Source organism: Crinia signifera, chromosome 6 (genome assembly GCF_055691185.1).
Source record: "Crinia signifera chromosome 6, ASM5569118v1, whole genome shotgun sequence".
Lineage (NCBI taxonomy): Eukaryota > Metazoa > Chordata > Amphibia > Anura > Myobatrachidae > Crinia > Crinia signifera.
The window spans coordinates 252,370,098-252,387,850 of NC_139222.1; the positions used below are offsets into that span (position 1 = coordinate 252,370,098).

Here is a 17,753-nt window from a genome sequence, read left to right on the forward strand (position 1 = left end):
TAACAATAATACCAAGTATAGAGAGGCAGCCATGACACCCAGTGTGTGCAGTTGTCCCTAGGTGACCCGCCGGGAGCTGTCTGCCTCGTTCTCTCATAGGCACAGCTGCGGCTGGCTGCGCGCTATCCATCGGCCAAGCCCCGCCCAACGGCCGACACATTTCCCCGGGGCGTCATCCCTACAGAAAGTCACGCCCCGCCCACAGTCTGAACAACCCCCAGCCCCGGCCTCTGCATGACGTAGAAGGCATCTGCCGCCCACAGGCCCCTACGGAAACCTGCGGGGCTCAAACCTGTACCGAGGTGCGGCGATGCGTTTTTTATTTTTTTAAAGCCCTTTTGTGAAAGCCGCCTCGCGGTTGGTGGGAGGCGGTAGCCGAACTTGTAAGGGAGTTCTCTATTGGCGGAGCTCCCCAGCGGCATGTGTCCGAGCTGAGGCTTTGTATACAGTCGGCTCTGCCCTTTAACAATGGATGGGGGAAGCCTGGCCGATTGATGGACGGGGCCGGGGCAGCGAGAAGCACGACGGGACACGATATGCGCTCGGGAGGTGACCACTGACTGAGGTCGGTGTCGGCGGGGCTTTGCATTGAACTTCCCCGGGGAGTGTGGGCTCTGCTGGGGGTTTTATTTGCTGCTGTACTCGGAGTCTGCCTGTGCTTTCACATCACATCTTGCCCATTGCAGCAGGAGCTATCTCCCCTATAGACGCTAAACACGCAGCCCATCCTGTATCGGGTGATTACATTATAACTGCAGATGTAGTGGCTGGGGGTCATCGTCCCTAAAATCTGCAGTTTGCCCCACTAATCGATGCAGCTGGTGCCTGTCCCGTCACTTTAGTCTGCAACTTGCCCCACTAATCGATGCATCTAGTGCCTGTCCCGTCCCTATAATCTGCTGCTTGCCCTACTAATCGATGCAGCTGGTGCCTGTCCCCTCCCTATAATCTGCAGTTTGCTCCACTAATCGATGCATCTGGTGCCTGTCCTGTCCCTATAATCTGCAGTTTGCTCCACTAATCGATGCATCTGGTGCCTGTCCTGTCCCTATAATCTGCTGCTTGCCCCACTAATCGATGCAGCTGGTGCCTGTCCCGTCCCTATAATCTGCAGCTTGCCCCACTAATCGATGCAGCTGGTGCCTGTCCCGTCCCTATAATCTGCAGCTTGCCCCACTAATCGATGCAGCTGGTGCCTGTCCCGTCCCTATAATCTGCAGCTTGCCCCACTAATCGATGCAGTTGGTGCCTGTCCTGTCCCTATAATCTGCTGCTTGCCCCACTAATCGATGCATCTGGTGCCTGTCCTGTCCCTATAATCTGCTGCTTGCCCCACTAATCGATGCAGCTGGTGCCTGTCCCGTCCCTATAATCTGCAGCTTGCCCCACTAATCGATGCAGCTGGTGCCTGTCCCGTCCCTATAATCTGCAACTTGCCCCACTAATCGATGCAGCTGGTGCCTGTCCCGTCCCTATAATCTGCAGTTTGCCCCATTTATCGATGGAGCTGGTGCCTGTCCCGTCCCTATTATCTGCAGCTTGCCCCACTAATCAATGCAGCTGGTGTCTCTGCATTTTGCAGTGTTCCCTAACTTTTGCATTTGGTCCCTATAATGTGCAGTTTGCAGTGTTCTCTCAATGCTGCAGCCAGTGCCTGTCCCGTTCCCATAATCTGCAAAATGTCGTAAACGCTGCAGCCAGCACCTCTCCCATATCTATAATATGTAGCATGCCCTAAATGCTGCAGCTGGTTCCTATCCCATTTCCGTAATCTGCACCTTGCCCTAAAAGATGCATCCGGTGCCTGTCCCATCCTATAATCTGCACTGTTCCCTTAATGCTGCAGTCAGTGCCTGTCCCGTCCTATAATCTGCACTTTGCAGTGTACCCTTAAGGCTACAGCCAGTGCTTGTCCTGTCCCTATAATCTGCAGTTTGCCCTAAACGCTGCAGCCAGTGCCTGTCCTGTCCCTATAATCTGCAGTTTGCCCTAAACGCTACAGCCAGTGCCTGTCCTGTCCCTATAATCTGCAGTTTGCCCTAAACGCTGCAGCCAGTGCCTGTCCTGTCCCTATTATCTGCGGCATGTCCTAAACGCTGCAGCCAGTGCCTGTCCTGTCCCTATTATCTGCGGCATGTCCTAAACGCTGCAGCCAGTGCCTGTCCTGTCCCTATTATCTGCGGCATGTCCTAAACGCTGCAGCCAGTGCCTGTCCTGTCCCTATAATCTGCAGCCAGTGCCTTTCCTGTCCCTATAATCTACAGCCAGTGCCTTTGCCACCCCAGTGTGGATCTATTTGGATCACTTGTACTCTATATGCACAGATGTCCTGCATGCTCTTTCTGTGTGTGTGTGTGTGTATATATATGTGTGTGTGTGTGTGTGTGTATATATATATATATATATATATATATATATATATATATATATATATATATATATATATATATATAATTTCTCTGTGTTCTATATATTATTTGTGTATATGTATCTTCTCATGCGCTGCTGACTGCTGCAGACCCATATTGCAGCCACAAAGTATTGCTTTCATTCTAATGCCAATTAGCACTACAGGTGTGATGGGCCAGGGGATTATCTTTTTTTTTTTTTTTTTTTAAAGAGACTAAAGGGTTAAAATAAAACCCTACTGGTGGGATTTTAATTAAGTGCAAATAAGTCTGGGGAGACTGTGTATTGTATTGCTAGTTCCCCTCCTTGGAACTCTATTGTATGTAAAAGTTTGGGTGAGTAGTCCGTGCGCTCAGGCAGCTCTGTCAGGGCAGGTTCTGGGGAAATTAAAACCTCTTTTTTTTTTTTTTTTCTATTGCAGACTAGATCTGCAATTTGCCTTATTGACTTCCCCATGCCATGGAGCTGGAAGGGTTGTGGTGGAAGGGACAGCTGGCTGCAGACATCCATCAGACTCTACGGTATAAAGTAAGTCTCATCATGCCCTGTATAATCAGACTTTGCAAAAAATTGTATACTGCAGTTTTAATGCAAGTTTTTTTTTTTTTGCATTAAAAGACCAAAGCTTGCTTTTAATTGCAATTTTAAATGTTTTTAAATCTAATAAATGTGCCCCCAATAACCATTATGTATGTATGTGTATATATGTTTTTTTTTTTTTAAATGGTCTTTGTTATTTTTGCCATTGTATTAGTGTCTGCGTGGGGGGCAGATATGGTGTCATTGGCCTGTGTCCCTGCTCTCTGTAAATGATGTTGCTGAAGGGTGATCCTTGGTGTTTTATTGTCTTGTTGGTCTGCTAGCTGTGTCTGAGTTAAGGCCAGCTGGTAACTTCCCCAAGCTTTGCTTCACACTCCAGTGTTAAGTAGCAGGGAGCCTGCAGTTTCCTTAAGGGCATTTGTGTAGGAGAATACTTCCCTGCCCCAGACCCTGGTGTGCCGCTGCTGCAAATATATCTTCATGGTTTAAATCCCTTTTGTTATTCAGCAGCGGGCCGGGGGGATGTCTCTGAAGACTGCAAACTGGCTAGCAATTGCAAATGGCTTTTTTTTTTTCCTTGCCACAAGTGTTCTGTGTGAAGTTGTTGAACTCTTTTCTTCCTCTGCTTTTTTCGATCTGCAATGCAAAGTTTAGATGTCCTGCATCTTTTGTCTTTTAAAAATCGCAGTATAAATCAAGAAGAATATATAATACTTAATTTTGGCTTCTCCCTTTAATTTCTAGTGCAGCTTGGTGGAGTGGATTAGGTTGCCGTGGTTACCTACATTAATTAATGTGATGAATTGCTGTTCTGCCCAGCCCCAGCCACGTATATAATCTGTGCTATGCAATTAGTCCTAAGGCATGTTAAATCTAAAATAAGAGGATGTATTGTGAGAAGTTTAGAATACAGTGTCTGTGACTGGTGCTATAAACTGTTCTTTAAAAGGGGGGAGGGATTCTGTATAATCAGTATATTTTATCTTCATGGCAATCCATAGAAACCTAGCAAAATCTTCCTCAGATTGTTAAACTATTGTGCTTGTTCCTGGTGGAAAAAAATATATATAAATATTTTATTTAGCCTAAGAGGGTTATTTATCAAAACATGGAAAGATATAAATTACCACCCAATCTGCTCCTAACTGTAATTTTTTTCCAACTCCGCCTGCAAAATGTTTGGCTAATAGTTAAGCTCTAGTCTCTGCGCTTTGATTAATACCCCACTAAGAGAGTGTTTGTACAAGGCACTTCTCCTATGTTCTTCGCTCAGTTACGCTTTTATAACTGTTAATGTGTCTACTTTTAAAATATATATTAATATATTTTGCATGCTTACAGAACACTTTGGGGCAGCGCGGATGGTGTAATGGTTAGCATTACTGCCTCACAGCACTGAGGTCATGGGTATGATTCCCACCATGGCTCTAAAGGGGTGTACACACGGAGCAAATTTGTGCTATTTTCTAAGCAATCTGACTAGATTGCTTAGAAAGTAAGCACAGGTCTCTCTGTGTGTATGCTTAGAGAGATTAAATATCTCTTGCTAACTAAGTCAGTGCATGCAGTCCCAATCTAGTCAAATTGCTTAGCAAATGACTGCAAATCTGTCTGTGTGTACAGAATGAGAGATACTGATCGCAATCTCTCATTCTGAACCACTACCCGGCCTTTTTTTGCTTAAGCAAAATTGCTTAAGCAAAATTGCTTAAAAAAATTGCTTAGCAAAATTGCTTAGCACAAATCTCTGCGTGTGTATGTGCTCTCCATGGGAGATCTTGACACCAGAAAAATTGCTTAGCAAAATTGCTTAGCACAGATCTCTACGTGTGTATGCCCCTTAAGTGTGCGGAGTTTGTATATTCTTCCTGTACTTGCGTTGGTTTCCTCCGGGTACTCCGGTTTCCTCCCACAATCCAAAAATTTACTGGCAGGCTAATTGACTGCTGATGAAATTAACACTAGAATGTCTGTGTGTACATGTGAGTGTTCAAATATTCTGTGTAAAGCGCTGTGGAATATACTGTATATGTGCGCTATATATAAGAAACTGTTAATTAACACTTCAGATTGTTTAGCGTGGGCCAAAATATTATGGAAGCCTAGAACCGGCGACTGCACAATGTTAATGTATTACTATGGTAATTTGTCTATATCTTGTAATATGTACTTTTTAGTTTTTATAGACAAAATATTCACTGGGGCCTGACCCGGGCCCATAGTTGCTGCAATATTAGAATCTGTTATATGAATCTTGGATCCCTAATGAGAATGGTGCTCCGCTTGTGTATAAGGGCAAGATGTATCAAACGGAAAATGCGGTAAAACCCCGGTTTTACCGCATTTTCCAATGTATCAAAAATGATACCGCATTGAAGGGTATCGCCACCTTTGGGAAGGTAAACCCCTCCCCCTAGTGAAGCAGCCGGACATCCTTCCGGCTGCAGGGGGGAGGAGGAGGCGGCGCCGGGGGCAGCCTGCTTAGCTGTCCCCGGCGTGAGGGGAGAGCCAGGCAGCAGGGAGGTGACGGAGACCCCCCACACACCACAGTACAGGTATCGCGGGGGGGGGGGGGGCTCCGTCAGCGCATCGCGATGCCAGCCGCATATGTTAGTACATATGCGCTCGCATCGCGACGGGGGGGCGCGAAGGGTGGCGATGTATTTTAATACATCTCGCCCTAAATCCTCAGGTAACCTAATGCTGGGTACACACCAGGACGATATGGCCCAAAACCAGCCAATTTAGATACAATCTCGACCGATTGTATGTAAATCGGCCATGTTTTGGGCCATTTCGCTGCCCGTTTGATGCGATCCCGATCCGATGTGCGGCCCCGCAGGTTGTTAGATCTTTTCTGAGATCCTACCTGCTGCAGGTAGGATCTGAGAAACAACCATTGTAGTGGGTGCGGGTCACGATCAAATCGGGGTTCTTTTGTACGGGTCAGCGGCTCCTTCAGCTCATGAGCAGGTCGTACGTTCCTGTGACTACCCGCTCATGAGCAGGATCATGCGGCTGTGTACACAGCATTAGATGTGTGTGGACATTCGGGAGGAAGTGGGCGGGCAGCTGACATCCAGTGATGTCAGCTGCCTGCACACGTCACCGGGCGATTACCATGAGAACACCCAGCATTTTCATGGGGAACGCCCATAAAACGCTGGGCGCTCCATGGGAGCGCTTCATGCATCTCGGCTATCTTCGGTAAGTGCACCTGGCGAACGGTCTGTTCGCCGTGGACGCACGCACCCAGCGTATGTGCAGAAATGTGCATATGCCCACCATCGGACCCCTTGCGAATGAAGGGGTCCGAACGAACGGAGCAGAATAACCCCCATTGTCTGTGTGCTAGACTGGAAATGCAAACGTTAAGTTCTATATGCCGCCATAGTAACAAACGTCATTTAGCCATTGGGTGGCATTGAATAGGAGCATCTGACATTTATAGTGTCAGGTAACCATGCGTGTGAACCAGGTATAGCAACTCGTACGGACAAGCAGATTTTAAGAAGCTCTCATTCTATGTCCCAGAAATGTGACTACAGGACTGTGCGATTTGGGCCACATTCACTTCTGCTATATAGGGAAAAGCTGAACAAGGCCGCGTCCTTGTATACGGTTTAATATAACACAGTACTAGCATATCTACATGGTGCATATGTGCCTGTTGCATTCGCTTTGTAATCAGAACAAGTCCATAATCGAGAAGCCTGTTAACAGTGCATACATAGGTATGACTTATTGTGTTCCATCCCCCTGTATAGAACTTGAAGGCCATACAGTAAAATACTTGTGATCTATTATTTCGTTCACTTGCCTCCTGGCTTAAATGACCCTTCTGCTGTTTCCTGTTTACATAGGAATTGAAGCTCCCAAACTACAAAGGCCAGTCTCCCCAGCTGAACCTCAGACGCTACTTTGCAGACCTGATAGCCATTGTCAGTAATCGGTTTAAGCTGTGCTCCACTGCCCGTCATCTTGCTGTATACCTGCTGGACCTCTTCATGGACCGATATGATATTTCCATCCAACAGCTGCACATCGTGGCTTTATCCTGTTTGCTGTTAGCAAGTAAGAAATACACGGTTACAGATGTCAAAATTAAAGTCACTGAATAACATTGTAAAACATTTCCTTTCTTTTAAAAGTAACGCAAAACACCTACAATCAGGCAGCATTTTTTTAATTAATTTTTTATATATGTCTGCATGTTTTTTTTATTATGATTGACTTTTTATTAAGCTCTGCATTCCTATTTGAATTAAACTACTACTTTGTATGGATATTTCACATTGCCTTGTAACATGTTTAACCTTCTGTCCGCATTTTCAGTCTCTAGTCCCCCGGAGCATGCGCTCACGTCCAGGCATGCTGTAACTCATTTAGCAGAAGACTGCCTAGCTGTTTACTTTTCATTATAGCTATAGTACAGGGAGGGGGGGTTGATTGTGGGGCAGTTCACACAGTAATCATAGCACTACATAGGGGGGAAGTGCTCTTTAAAATAAAATAAAATAAAAAAACACTGTGTCATTCAACAAACAAAATAAAATGTAACACATTATTTAACAGGTGATCACCAGTTTCTGTACATAGAAAATAAGAGTCCGTTATGAGATTTCCATAGGGGGACAGTGGGCTATCCAGCTGTAATGTATCAAGTTGAGTATAGGCAGGGCTATTTTTCAGCAGGCTCCAGCAGGAACTGAGGCCCTTATTCTAGTTCACTCTTTCCGACAAAATATTTCTTAGATGGACAAAACCATGTGCACTGCAGGTGAGGCAGGTGTTACTTGTGCAGAGATAATTAGATTTGGTTGGGGTTTTACACCTGCCTCACCTGCAGTGCACATGGTTTTGTCCATCTAAGAAATATTTTGAAAGGTTTAGATGTATTCCCCATCTACAAGCAATTGAATAACGCTAAGTGGACTGCAGCAGCTATAAAACTGTTTAAAACACCCCCCCCCCCCCCCATTTGTGCAAAGACTAGATGGTGGTGGAGGTACTTTGGTTCTTATGGGCTAGAATCTAGATATTTCGACTTTTGACCCAACATTAATCTTCAAGCCACACTATAGGTGGCTACACACTAGACAGACATGTCCAAACTGTGGCCCGCTAGCTGTTTAGAAACTACTCATCCCAGCATGCCTTGCCATAGTTTTAGCATTTCCTAATAGTAAAACACAGGCAGGGCATGATGGGACTTGTAGTTTCACAACAGCTGGAGGGCCATAGTTTGGGCATGCATGCACTAGTAGATATATCTGTAGATCAATCAGTCTGCAGATATAGCTACTGACTAATGGGCCAGCGTATTCTCCATACACGCTGCCCTATCCTCTTGACTGACATCCCAAATTATGCGCCCTCCCACTGAGATTTCAATCACCGGCAGCTCCCGGCTACAGCTGTACGGGCAGTTATTGGATTGCCCGTACACGCACCACTATGCGCTGATATCTCTAGATATATCGGGCATTGGCTGTGTTGCATAGCCGACACTAGATCTATGAATGACGCCATTTAGATTTTTTGCTCGTATACACTGGCCGATGGTGCATTGTTATTTCGGCCGATATATCAGCCAGTGTGTATGCACATTAACAGTCTGAGCACAGATAGTCAAATCAAAATAACTGAAGTGGGCTATCCTAAAACCTGGACTGTTATGCTGTGTACACGCTCCCCCTCCCTGCCAGTCAATGGTGGGTCCCTGCGGCCTCCGATATCTTATAGATAGCTGCAGAATCTCATTGTGTGTACACAGGGAGCCGGCAGGGAGGAATGGGCAGCTTGGAGGGGGGGGGGGTCAAAATAGCCCAAATCACATTGTGTGTACAGCCTGGGACATGGTCACACACAATCCATGTAATGGGGGTGTTCTTTGTATTAGTCGAAGTGCCTCGGTGCGTTGGTTGTGTCAGACGTGTAACTGGTATGCATTTTGCTGAATAATGTGTGTTTTGTGCATAGAATGAATACATTGTGATGCCTGCTAAACACTTGTCACAGCAATCTGGCTTCAATCATCTCTTCTCATTTATTAATTTTTATTTTGAAAGCCCCTTTGTCACAATGGCATTTAGTTCTTCCAGTTTCACATACGGCTGATTTCTAGAATGAGGCAACAATATAATGAGTGTTCATCGGGAACGTCAATCCAATAATCACAATGAAATGCTCTGTTAATGGAGAAGAATATGGCCACTACGCAATTAACTTAATTCATGTATATAATGGGCTTTGGGTCGATCTGACATTTCTATGATACCCATTAGATGTCACAGTGGGATGTTAGCCATAGATCTGAATGATTATTTCGGTTGTTCCGAATTACAGTTAATGGTTACACTTTACCCCAGTGTCAGTATTGTATCAAACTTTAGAGACAGTTAATGTACCAACTAATCGGTGTCTGTCATTTTATAAGCTGTGTTTGAAAAATTACAGCTTTATCCCCTTGAGTGGTGGGTTTTGCTGGGGCAGCACAAACCTACCAGGGCAGGTTTGTCCTTCCCCAGCAAAACCCACCACAGGACGTTATAAGCCCCGCCTCCCTCACCTCTGCTCCGGCGTTGGTACACCGGAGCTTCCCTGCTGCCGGTGTCCCCACTGCATTAGCCGGCCGCCTGTCACATTCAGCAGTGATGTCGGTGGCAGGCTGGGGGATGGTTGCGGCGGCTCGGGAGGACTATGGTGCCTGAGCGCTCCCAAGTCCCCCGAGCCACGCCGACTATACCAGAGCTTGCCGCTGACGTCACTGTAAAATGAGTGACGACGGGCGGGTCGGGGGAGCTCCGGCGTGCCGATTGCCGGAGCAAAGGTAATGGGGGGGGGACTTCATGGTTGTAACGGGGGTGGGCTCTAGAGGTGCTGCGCCAGTGGTGCACACCTGGACACCACTCGCGCGCACCTACTGTATGTTAGTGGTATGCCCAGAAATTTTCCGGGACAGCCCGCTGCGGCAGCGCAGCTGAGCCATGAAAACTTCCGGGCATACTACTCAAGGGGTTAATGACGCTTGATCTTTCAAAGTTTAATACATCTCTCCCTTTGAAGTATGTCCAGGATTTCCATAGACTTCAGGATTCATGTGTTGAGCAGAGTACACACCTTGGGGGGGGGGGGGGGGGGGTATTCAATCCCGGGCGCTATTTTCGACAGGGCAAATAGCACCTGCCACGTATTCAATTCTGTCGGATACGACGGCATTGAAGGCGGATTGTGACTTTAAACGTTTTTTTCCAGAAACGGCCATGGTTTGTCAAATTCGCAGATGTCTATAGACAATCCACCGCCATTGTTGCCGACACGCCGCCTTTTCGCCACTCAGCAGGCGGAACATTGAATTCCGACTGTCGAACTTTCAATTTCCGACAGGGGAATTAGTGGCGGCCGCATATTCTATGCTGTCTTTCCCGGCCACATTGAAGGCCTCTCGTCAGAACGGACCTGACTATAAAAGCAGTCGGGCCCATTTTGCAGAGACAATCCACGGCCATTTCTGCTGACACTCACCTTTTTTTGCCAATCGGCAGATGGGACATTGAATCCCGCCTGCCGATAAACAGGAGAGCAAAACGAAAAACGAGCTAGGGTCAGGATTGAATAACCCCCTTAATCTGGTGATCTATGGAAGCAAATGATACATTCATTAAATACACTTGGTTTAGAAGATGTATATGTAGAATCATTTTACGCTTTTCCAACATTTGGGAGCAAATGGTTGATTGATGTTACCAGATGATTGTTACCACCAGACCGTTTGTACAGATTAATCTTTAGTTGTTTACCCAGCTTTGGTTAAGAGATATGTGTAATGCTGGACACACACTATAGACCACATGGGCAGTACGGATGGTGTAATGGTTACCATTACTGCCTCATAGCACTGAGGTCATGGGTTCAATACCCACCATGGCCCTAACTGCGGAGTTTGTATATTCTCTCTCTGTGCTTGCGTGGGTTTTCATCTGGGTGCTCCGGTTTCCTCCCACAATCCAAAAATATACTGGTAGGTTAATTGGCTCCCAAAAAATTAACCCCAGAACGTCTGTGTGTGCATGTACATGTATGTACATGTATGTGGTAGGGAATATAGATTGTAAGCTCCACTGTGGCAGGGACTGATGTGAATGTTCAAATATTCTCTGTAAAGCGCTGCGGAATATGTGTGCGCTATATAAGAAACTGCAAATAAATGTGATCAAATGGAGAGTGGAAAACAGCCAGCCAATCAGCTCCTATCTGCCATGCCACAGACTGTGTTTACAAAATGTCAAGTAGGAGCCAATTGGCTGGTTGTTTATCACCCTCCATTTTATCACTTTGAAGCTCAGTGCTTCTGACCCTATAAGATTACTTGCTGTGTATCTGGCACAAGTCCCCTACTATGAAGGCGCTAAGGAAACGTGGCTCACTAATGCCATTTTTCTCCGAACCGCAGGCAAATTTGAAGACAAAGAAGACCGAGTGCCAAAGTTAGATCAGCTGAACAGCCTCGGGTGTATGACGAACATGAACCTGGTGCTGACCAAACAGAACCTCCTTCATATGGAGCTTCTCCTGCTGGAAACCTTTGAGTGGAATCTGTGTCTCCCAACTCCCGCCCATTTTATTGAGTACTACTTGTCCATTGCCGTACATGACACAGACCTCCACGATGGTTGGCCCATGATCTGCCTCGAGAAGACCAAAATCTACATGGCAAAATATGCAGACTATTTCTTGGAAGTGTCTCTGCAAGGTAGATCCTTTTTGTAATTGCATCTCCTGAGTTGAGGCTTGCGTGATCGTCTCAAAAAATGAGTATGCATTATAATTCTTTTCTCTTTCCTGACAGATCACATGTTTTTAAATTACGTTCCATCACTTGTGGCTGCTGCGTGTGTCGGAGCTTCTCGCATTATCTTACGGCTTTCCCCATCCTGGCCCACAAGGCTCCACCGCCTCACTGTGTATTCCTGGGAGATCCTTGTGCCGTGCATTGAGAGGTTACTCATGTAAGTTCCTGAGCATATTAGCACTCTTGTGTAGCTTGCATGTTACCGCATCTTCTATGTACCGTGGAAACATAATTTGGATTTGCTAGCTTCCTTTTCTACACAATACGGCGTTTGCCTGGCCAGATTCTATGAACCAGTCTGTATAGTAACCGATTTGACAGGTGGGCTAGACCGCCTCCTACTTATACAACAAGTTTCAGCGCTGAGCTTCTTTAATGGATGAAACCATGTGCACTGCAGGTGGGGCTGATGTAACATGTGCAGAGAGAGTTACATTTGGGTGAGTTATTTTGTTTCTGTGCAGGGTAAATACTGGCTGTTTTATTCTTACACTGCACTTTAGATTTCAGTTTGAACACACCCCACCCAAATCCAACTCTCTCTGCGCATGTTATATCTGCCCCACTTGCAGTGCACATGGATTTGTCCATTTAAAGAAGGAGTTTGCTTTTGCAAACCAACCAGAATCACCCGATAAGTCTGAATAATTATATTATATAATTTGTGTAGTTTTATTTGATTTTCTTTTTTGTTTCTTTTTATCTGCTGACACTGCTCAATGACGGTTATACCTCAAGGTGAATATTATACCGGTTTGTCTTTTTGTTTTGTCATTTAAAATCTGATTCTGAATTACGCACCATTGCAATTGTGGCTTTCTACACAATTTATGCTGAAGCCACAGCCGATTGATTTTGTTTTAGGGGCCATTCCTCTCTGGCCAAATTTGCCAGGAAATCATTGTGTCCATCTTTGAATCAGGGACTAGGTGTGGATCCCAAGGCATGCGATACAGTTTATGGGCAAATTGAAAGTGCGGCTGAATGAAAATCTGCACGTTGGAGGCACGGATGTAGGAAAACCCCTACAATTGACACTAGAATGACCTCACTGAACCTGATTTATTTTACATTTGTTTTCGGGACCTATAGGATTGATTTACTTATGGGGGAAGTACTATATTCCCCACATAGGGAGATATTCAGACCTGATCGCAAAGTCACTTTTTTCTCGAATGGACAAAACCATGTTTCACTGCAGATGGGGCAGATGTAACGAGTGCAGCGTTAGATTTGGGTGGGGTGTGTTGAAACTGAAATCTAAATTGCAGTGTAAAAACAAAAGCAGCCAGTATTTATCCTGCACAGAAACCAAATAACTCTCCTACAACTCTAACTCTCTCTGCTCATGTTACATCTGACCCACCTGCAGTGCAGCATGGTTTTGTCCATTTGAGAAAAAAGCAGCTTTGCGATCAGGTCTGAATAACCCCCATAGCCGATGCTGTTCTCATGATCTTCCGTTTCGGTTTCTTCTAGTGCCCATGACAATGATGTCAAAGAAGCCAACAAGCACAAATCGCAGCTGGGCCACTCGGCGGCACCGTGTTTATTTCCGCCCCAGTCACCGGCTCCACCGCAGGCCCACATCCAGCAACACATTCCCCAATTCCTGCATTCGCAGCACCAGCTGCCTTTCCACCACCCAGCTCCTCAACAGCCAAGCTGCCAGCAGATCGTTTCTACAGGCCACGCGTCTGCTTTCCCCCTCCAGGCGTGCTCCTCAGCCCTGACCACAACCAGCATGCAGCCGCGGGCGCACCTACAGACTGCTGCCAGTGTTTCAATAGCCGCCATGCCTTTAGAAGTGAAACCGTGCATAGGCGTGTCTTACAACCGAGGGTTTCCTCTGAATGGACACTACTCCTGTATAACGCAGTGCTTCGAGAGGTGATGAACGTCTGCTGAAACTTTAAGTCCTAAAAAGTACATGCTGTGAATTCTACAGTTCCTATTTTTGTTTTTTTGAGAAGGGAGCTCCATTGTTACAAGAAGGTCTGAGATCTTTTCATTGTGAGACTCCTAAGCCACTTGCTGGTGCTAAAGAACTGTCCGAACACCGAGATCTTCAGGGAATCTGACGATTTATAAATATAAATATATTTTTTTCTTTCATCAGAATACATCCTTAATATTTTATGAAGGACATTTACAGTATTAATGTTTAGCGATGTTGCGTGAAGAGGTCAGCTGTTGTTAACACGCAAACTGCTCTGCAAATCACCCGCGTGATCCTGAGCGCATCGAAATCTACAAACACCCACAGTGGTGCTTATTTATCGGATGTACGGTTACCGATAGCATTCTCTACTGGTAAACTTTTTGAATTTTTATTTTTGTTCTTGATTCCATTATACCTCATTATTTTATTTTTATTTTTTTATGCAATATATCACACTAACTCAGGGATATAATATATAACTTGCTATCGATCATGCTGCTGGTGTTTTATTTAACATAGGGTTAGACCTACGTATATATACGTTTTTGCTTTTGTTTGCTTGTGTGTATATATACATTTTGCTTTTCTCTGATTTGTATGCTGCTCTTCAGAATTGTAGCATCCAGTCGTCCTAACTAAGCACCCTATATGATGCATGGAAATTCGGTAGCAAGCCCGCTCTCTGGATTATTTTTTAGATAAGGATATAATGCAGTAGATGATAGTTAGTGTAATGACTTTACAAGCCAAATGAAACCGACCAAATCTTAGACTTCAGCTTGAAGTATAGTTCTCTGCCTCCACGTGACGTACACAGGGGATCTCGTATAGTAAAACCATTTGTGTACGTCCCTGTAAAGGGCCAGAAAACGGGACCTATAGATATATATTTAACGGTTTATGTTTAGGGTGTAGAATGCTCCCCAGTTTGAAGACAAATGCGTTTAGCCGTAGGATTAAAAGAATGATTTAAATCTTGCCGTCATGGAGTCCAAATATTCTAGTTGTAAAATGCGTGTATTTTATTATGGTTTGTTCTTATTTCCTTTCCTTATGTGGTTTGTAAATCCTGTTCAACTTCTTTAATCATGATTTAGGTAGTAATTACAGTTTGCTTAGGAAGTTTATGTTTAATCGAGAAGTGCCGAAATAGTAAGGATCCTCATTTTATAATAGAATAGCATTCCAGATTTGAGGACTTCATAAGTGTCTTTATTTAACTACCTCAATGTTATGAAGCTCCGTCCTAACTTGAATAACCGCTAACGTGTGAGCCGGATGATAATACTTTTTTAGGAAGTTTAGTTTAATATTAGACTTGTGTGTATTTGTTTCTTGTTTATTTTACTCACCAACTAGTCTAGAACGTCCAAGCTAATTACTAACACTGGAGTTGTTCTTTAGGGAGAGAAGGAGCAACTATGAATGATTATACATTACATCTGTACATTATTATTTTTTTTTTTAAATCATTTTTGAAGCCAGCAGGATTCAAGTTTAAGAACACTACTTTTTTATTTTATTTTTATTTATTCTGTAACTATCTTTTTTTGTTGTGCGAGGATATAATCATTATGTAAACAGCCAAAGCTATGTTTAGCTGTTCATCAAGGGACTCAACCACATTACATGTTACAAATGCAGAAGCCAAAAGGTTGTGGGTTTTGGTGGGGGAGGTTGGAGTATTAAACCACAACAAATAATTCTGAGTGAGTGCTATGCACTTCAGATTTTTTTAAATAAACCTTTTGTTTGCCTAATCGCTCTTTTTGAGTTTCATTACATTTCTATGGCTGTACTTTTGATCTGTTTGTTCAGTTTTGCAAAAGAAAGCATCTGGCAGAAATGTCAGATCAGGAACGGTTCAAGGTCTAATCCTTCGAAAGTACAATTCCACATAAAATGTATTTTTACAGCAAGTTCTGTAGCTCTTTAATGTGGGCTGGTAGTAATTTCTTATATGGATGTTGTCTTATAGCTTCGTGTTTTACATTTTCAAAATCCATCTGTGTCTTATTTTTATATTAATTTAACTGTTCTTAAATTATTTTTTCTGTATTTTATTTTTTATTTTGTTGGTTCCATAATACCCCTTTCACACCATCCATAATGCCTGGGTTGGCCCCGCGACTAGCGCTGGTGTGCAAGGTTCCCGGGCCACACCAGCCTGTGTTACGGGCTGGTGTGAAAGGTACTTAGCCGGTTCCAGGCAGCAGCAGCTGGGCGCTTGTAGCGCTATTTGCTGGGAAGCGCAAGCTATGAAAACATATTGAAAAGACTGGCTGGACACTGATTGGCTGAGAGCGTCCGGCCAGTTTCAAAAAATGTCAAATTCAGCGGAGCTTCCCGCCCCGCTGCCTGGCAAATAGTGCTACAAGCACCCTGCCGCAGCTGGCCGGATCCCCACAGTCTGGACGCCGCTGCCCCCTCACACCAGAAAATGCAGGGACATGGGTGGTGTGAAAGGGGCCAACCCGGAATGTCCCTTCTTGATCCATGGACCATTTTTCCGGGTAAGTCACTGCATTTTCTGGTGTGAAAGGGGTATAAGTCTCTGACCTGAAAGCTAGTCTTTGGCCATATTCATGTGACCCCAGTGGGAAAAAGGGGTGTTTTTTAATGCTATAAATATCCCAATCACATCTGTCATGAGACTGTGGTTGTCATGGTAATTGCAAACGGCAGATTATTAATGGGGGGACGGCAAGTCCATGTTTGCAAATCTGCTTGTTGAAACCCATGCCTATATTTTTACTTTTCAGTATTTTTTACACTGGTAATTGTAAAAAATTAGGCTATACATTATGTAAAGCGCACTCGAATCCAGAAAACATGACATAATGGGGATTGCAGTGCTCCAAGCTTCGCTTACTAAATGTGTGTATATGATGGTTCCACAGCTGCCTGCCTGAAGCAGTTCGTATCTGAGAGACTATCTGCATGCTCTACCCCACTGGTGATGACCCTGTCTGATCATTAAGCAAATTGCCATTCAAAATCACTTCACTATGCAACGCATGGTCGATAATTAGATGACATGGTCATAATGTTGACGATAGCCGTGTTGACGTTCATCATGTCAGTGATGAACTGCTGACATGTCAGTGTCAATATTTAATCCTGATAGCCCAGCAGTGACTTACCTTCTACAGAGGAGCCTTCCAAGTCCCAGTGGTTATGTGACCATCACTTCCGCGTCAGACCTCCCAATCCCCTGCATTTCAGAAAGTATGAGACCACTATCCCTACCCTGATCCTAACCCTCCCTCTATTGCAGGGGTAGCCAACTCCAGTCCTCGAGAGCTACCAACAGTTCACATTTTCCAGCTCACCTCACAGGTGCACTCATTACTGACTGACACATTATAAGTGATCCACAGGTGGAGCTAATTACTTCACTTATGATTCTGTGCGGAGACATGGAAACTGTTAAATGTTGGTAGCTCTCGAGGACTGGAGTTGGCTACCCCTGCTCTAATGCAGAACTCCTATGCCTCACATTTTATCAGTGTCGATTTGAAAAAGTCACTGTCTCCACTACAGAATCTGTGGTGCACATGTTCCTACTGAGGGCCTAATGCATGTTTGTAAGCAATGGCGAATGCACACAACTGAGCGATTATTGGCAGACTGTGCATGCCCCGTGATCCCACTGCAATGCTACTCTCAATGAGACTTCTTTACACATTTGACCCTTTGGAAGCGGTTACTGTGCTTGTATCTGCTTTTAGCTACCATCATGCACTTTGATAAACATGGCTCCCGCATCGCTGCTTATGTTTATGCAGTCGGTAAGGACTTTGGGACAGATGTATCAAGCTTTAAAAGGTGATAAAGTGGAGAGTGATAAACAACCAGCCAATCAGCTCCTACCTGTCATTTTTCAAACCCAGCCTGTAGCATGACAGTAAGTAGCTGATTGGCTGGCTGTTTATCACTCTCCACTTTATCACTTTTGAAGCTTGATACACCTGGCCCTACGTGATGGCTCCAGGGGCTGTCTATATT

The 17,753-nt window shown here is 44.8% G+C and overlaps 1 protein-coding gene across 1 annotated transcript; it reads left to right on the forward strand.

Moving 5' to 3' along the window:
* The first annotated feature begins 350 nt into the window (after positions 1-350).
* CCNJ (cyclin J) lies at positions 351-15,505 on the forward strand. The gene is made up of 6 exons (XM_083149329.1): positions 351-565; positions 2,831-2,937; positions 6,813-7,023; positions 11,405-11,704; positions 11,801-11,960; positions 13,283-15,505. Exons 2-6 carry the CDS (start codon positions 2,869-2,871, stop codon positions 13,695-13,697), a joined length of 1,155 nt encoding a protein of 384 aa, XP_083005455.1. The 5' UTR covers positions 351-565; positions 2,831-2,868; the 3' UTR covers positions 13,698-15,505.
* The last annotated feature ends 2,248 nt before the right edge of the window (positions 15,506-17,753 follow it).

Bases quoted from the DNA above. Each gene is read 5' to 3' on its own strand.
- CCNJ (XM_083149329.1), top strand. From the start codon at position 2,869: ATGGAGCTGGAAGGGTTGTGGTGGAAGGGACAGCTGGCTGCAGACATC. The intron at 7,024-11,404 runs GTAAGAAATACA...TCCGAACCGCAG, and splicing joins ATCCTGTTTGCTGTTAGCAA to GCAAATTTGAAGACAAAGAA. The intron at 11,705-11,800 runs GTAGATCCTTTT...CTTTCCTGACAG, and splicing joins CTTGGAAGTGTCTCTGCAAG to ATCACATGTTTTTAAATTAC.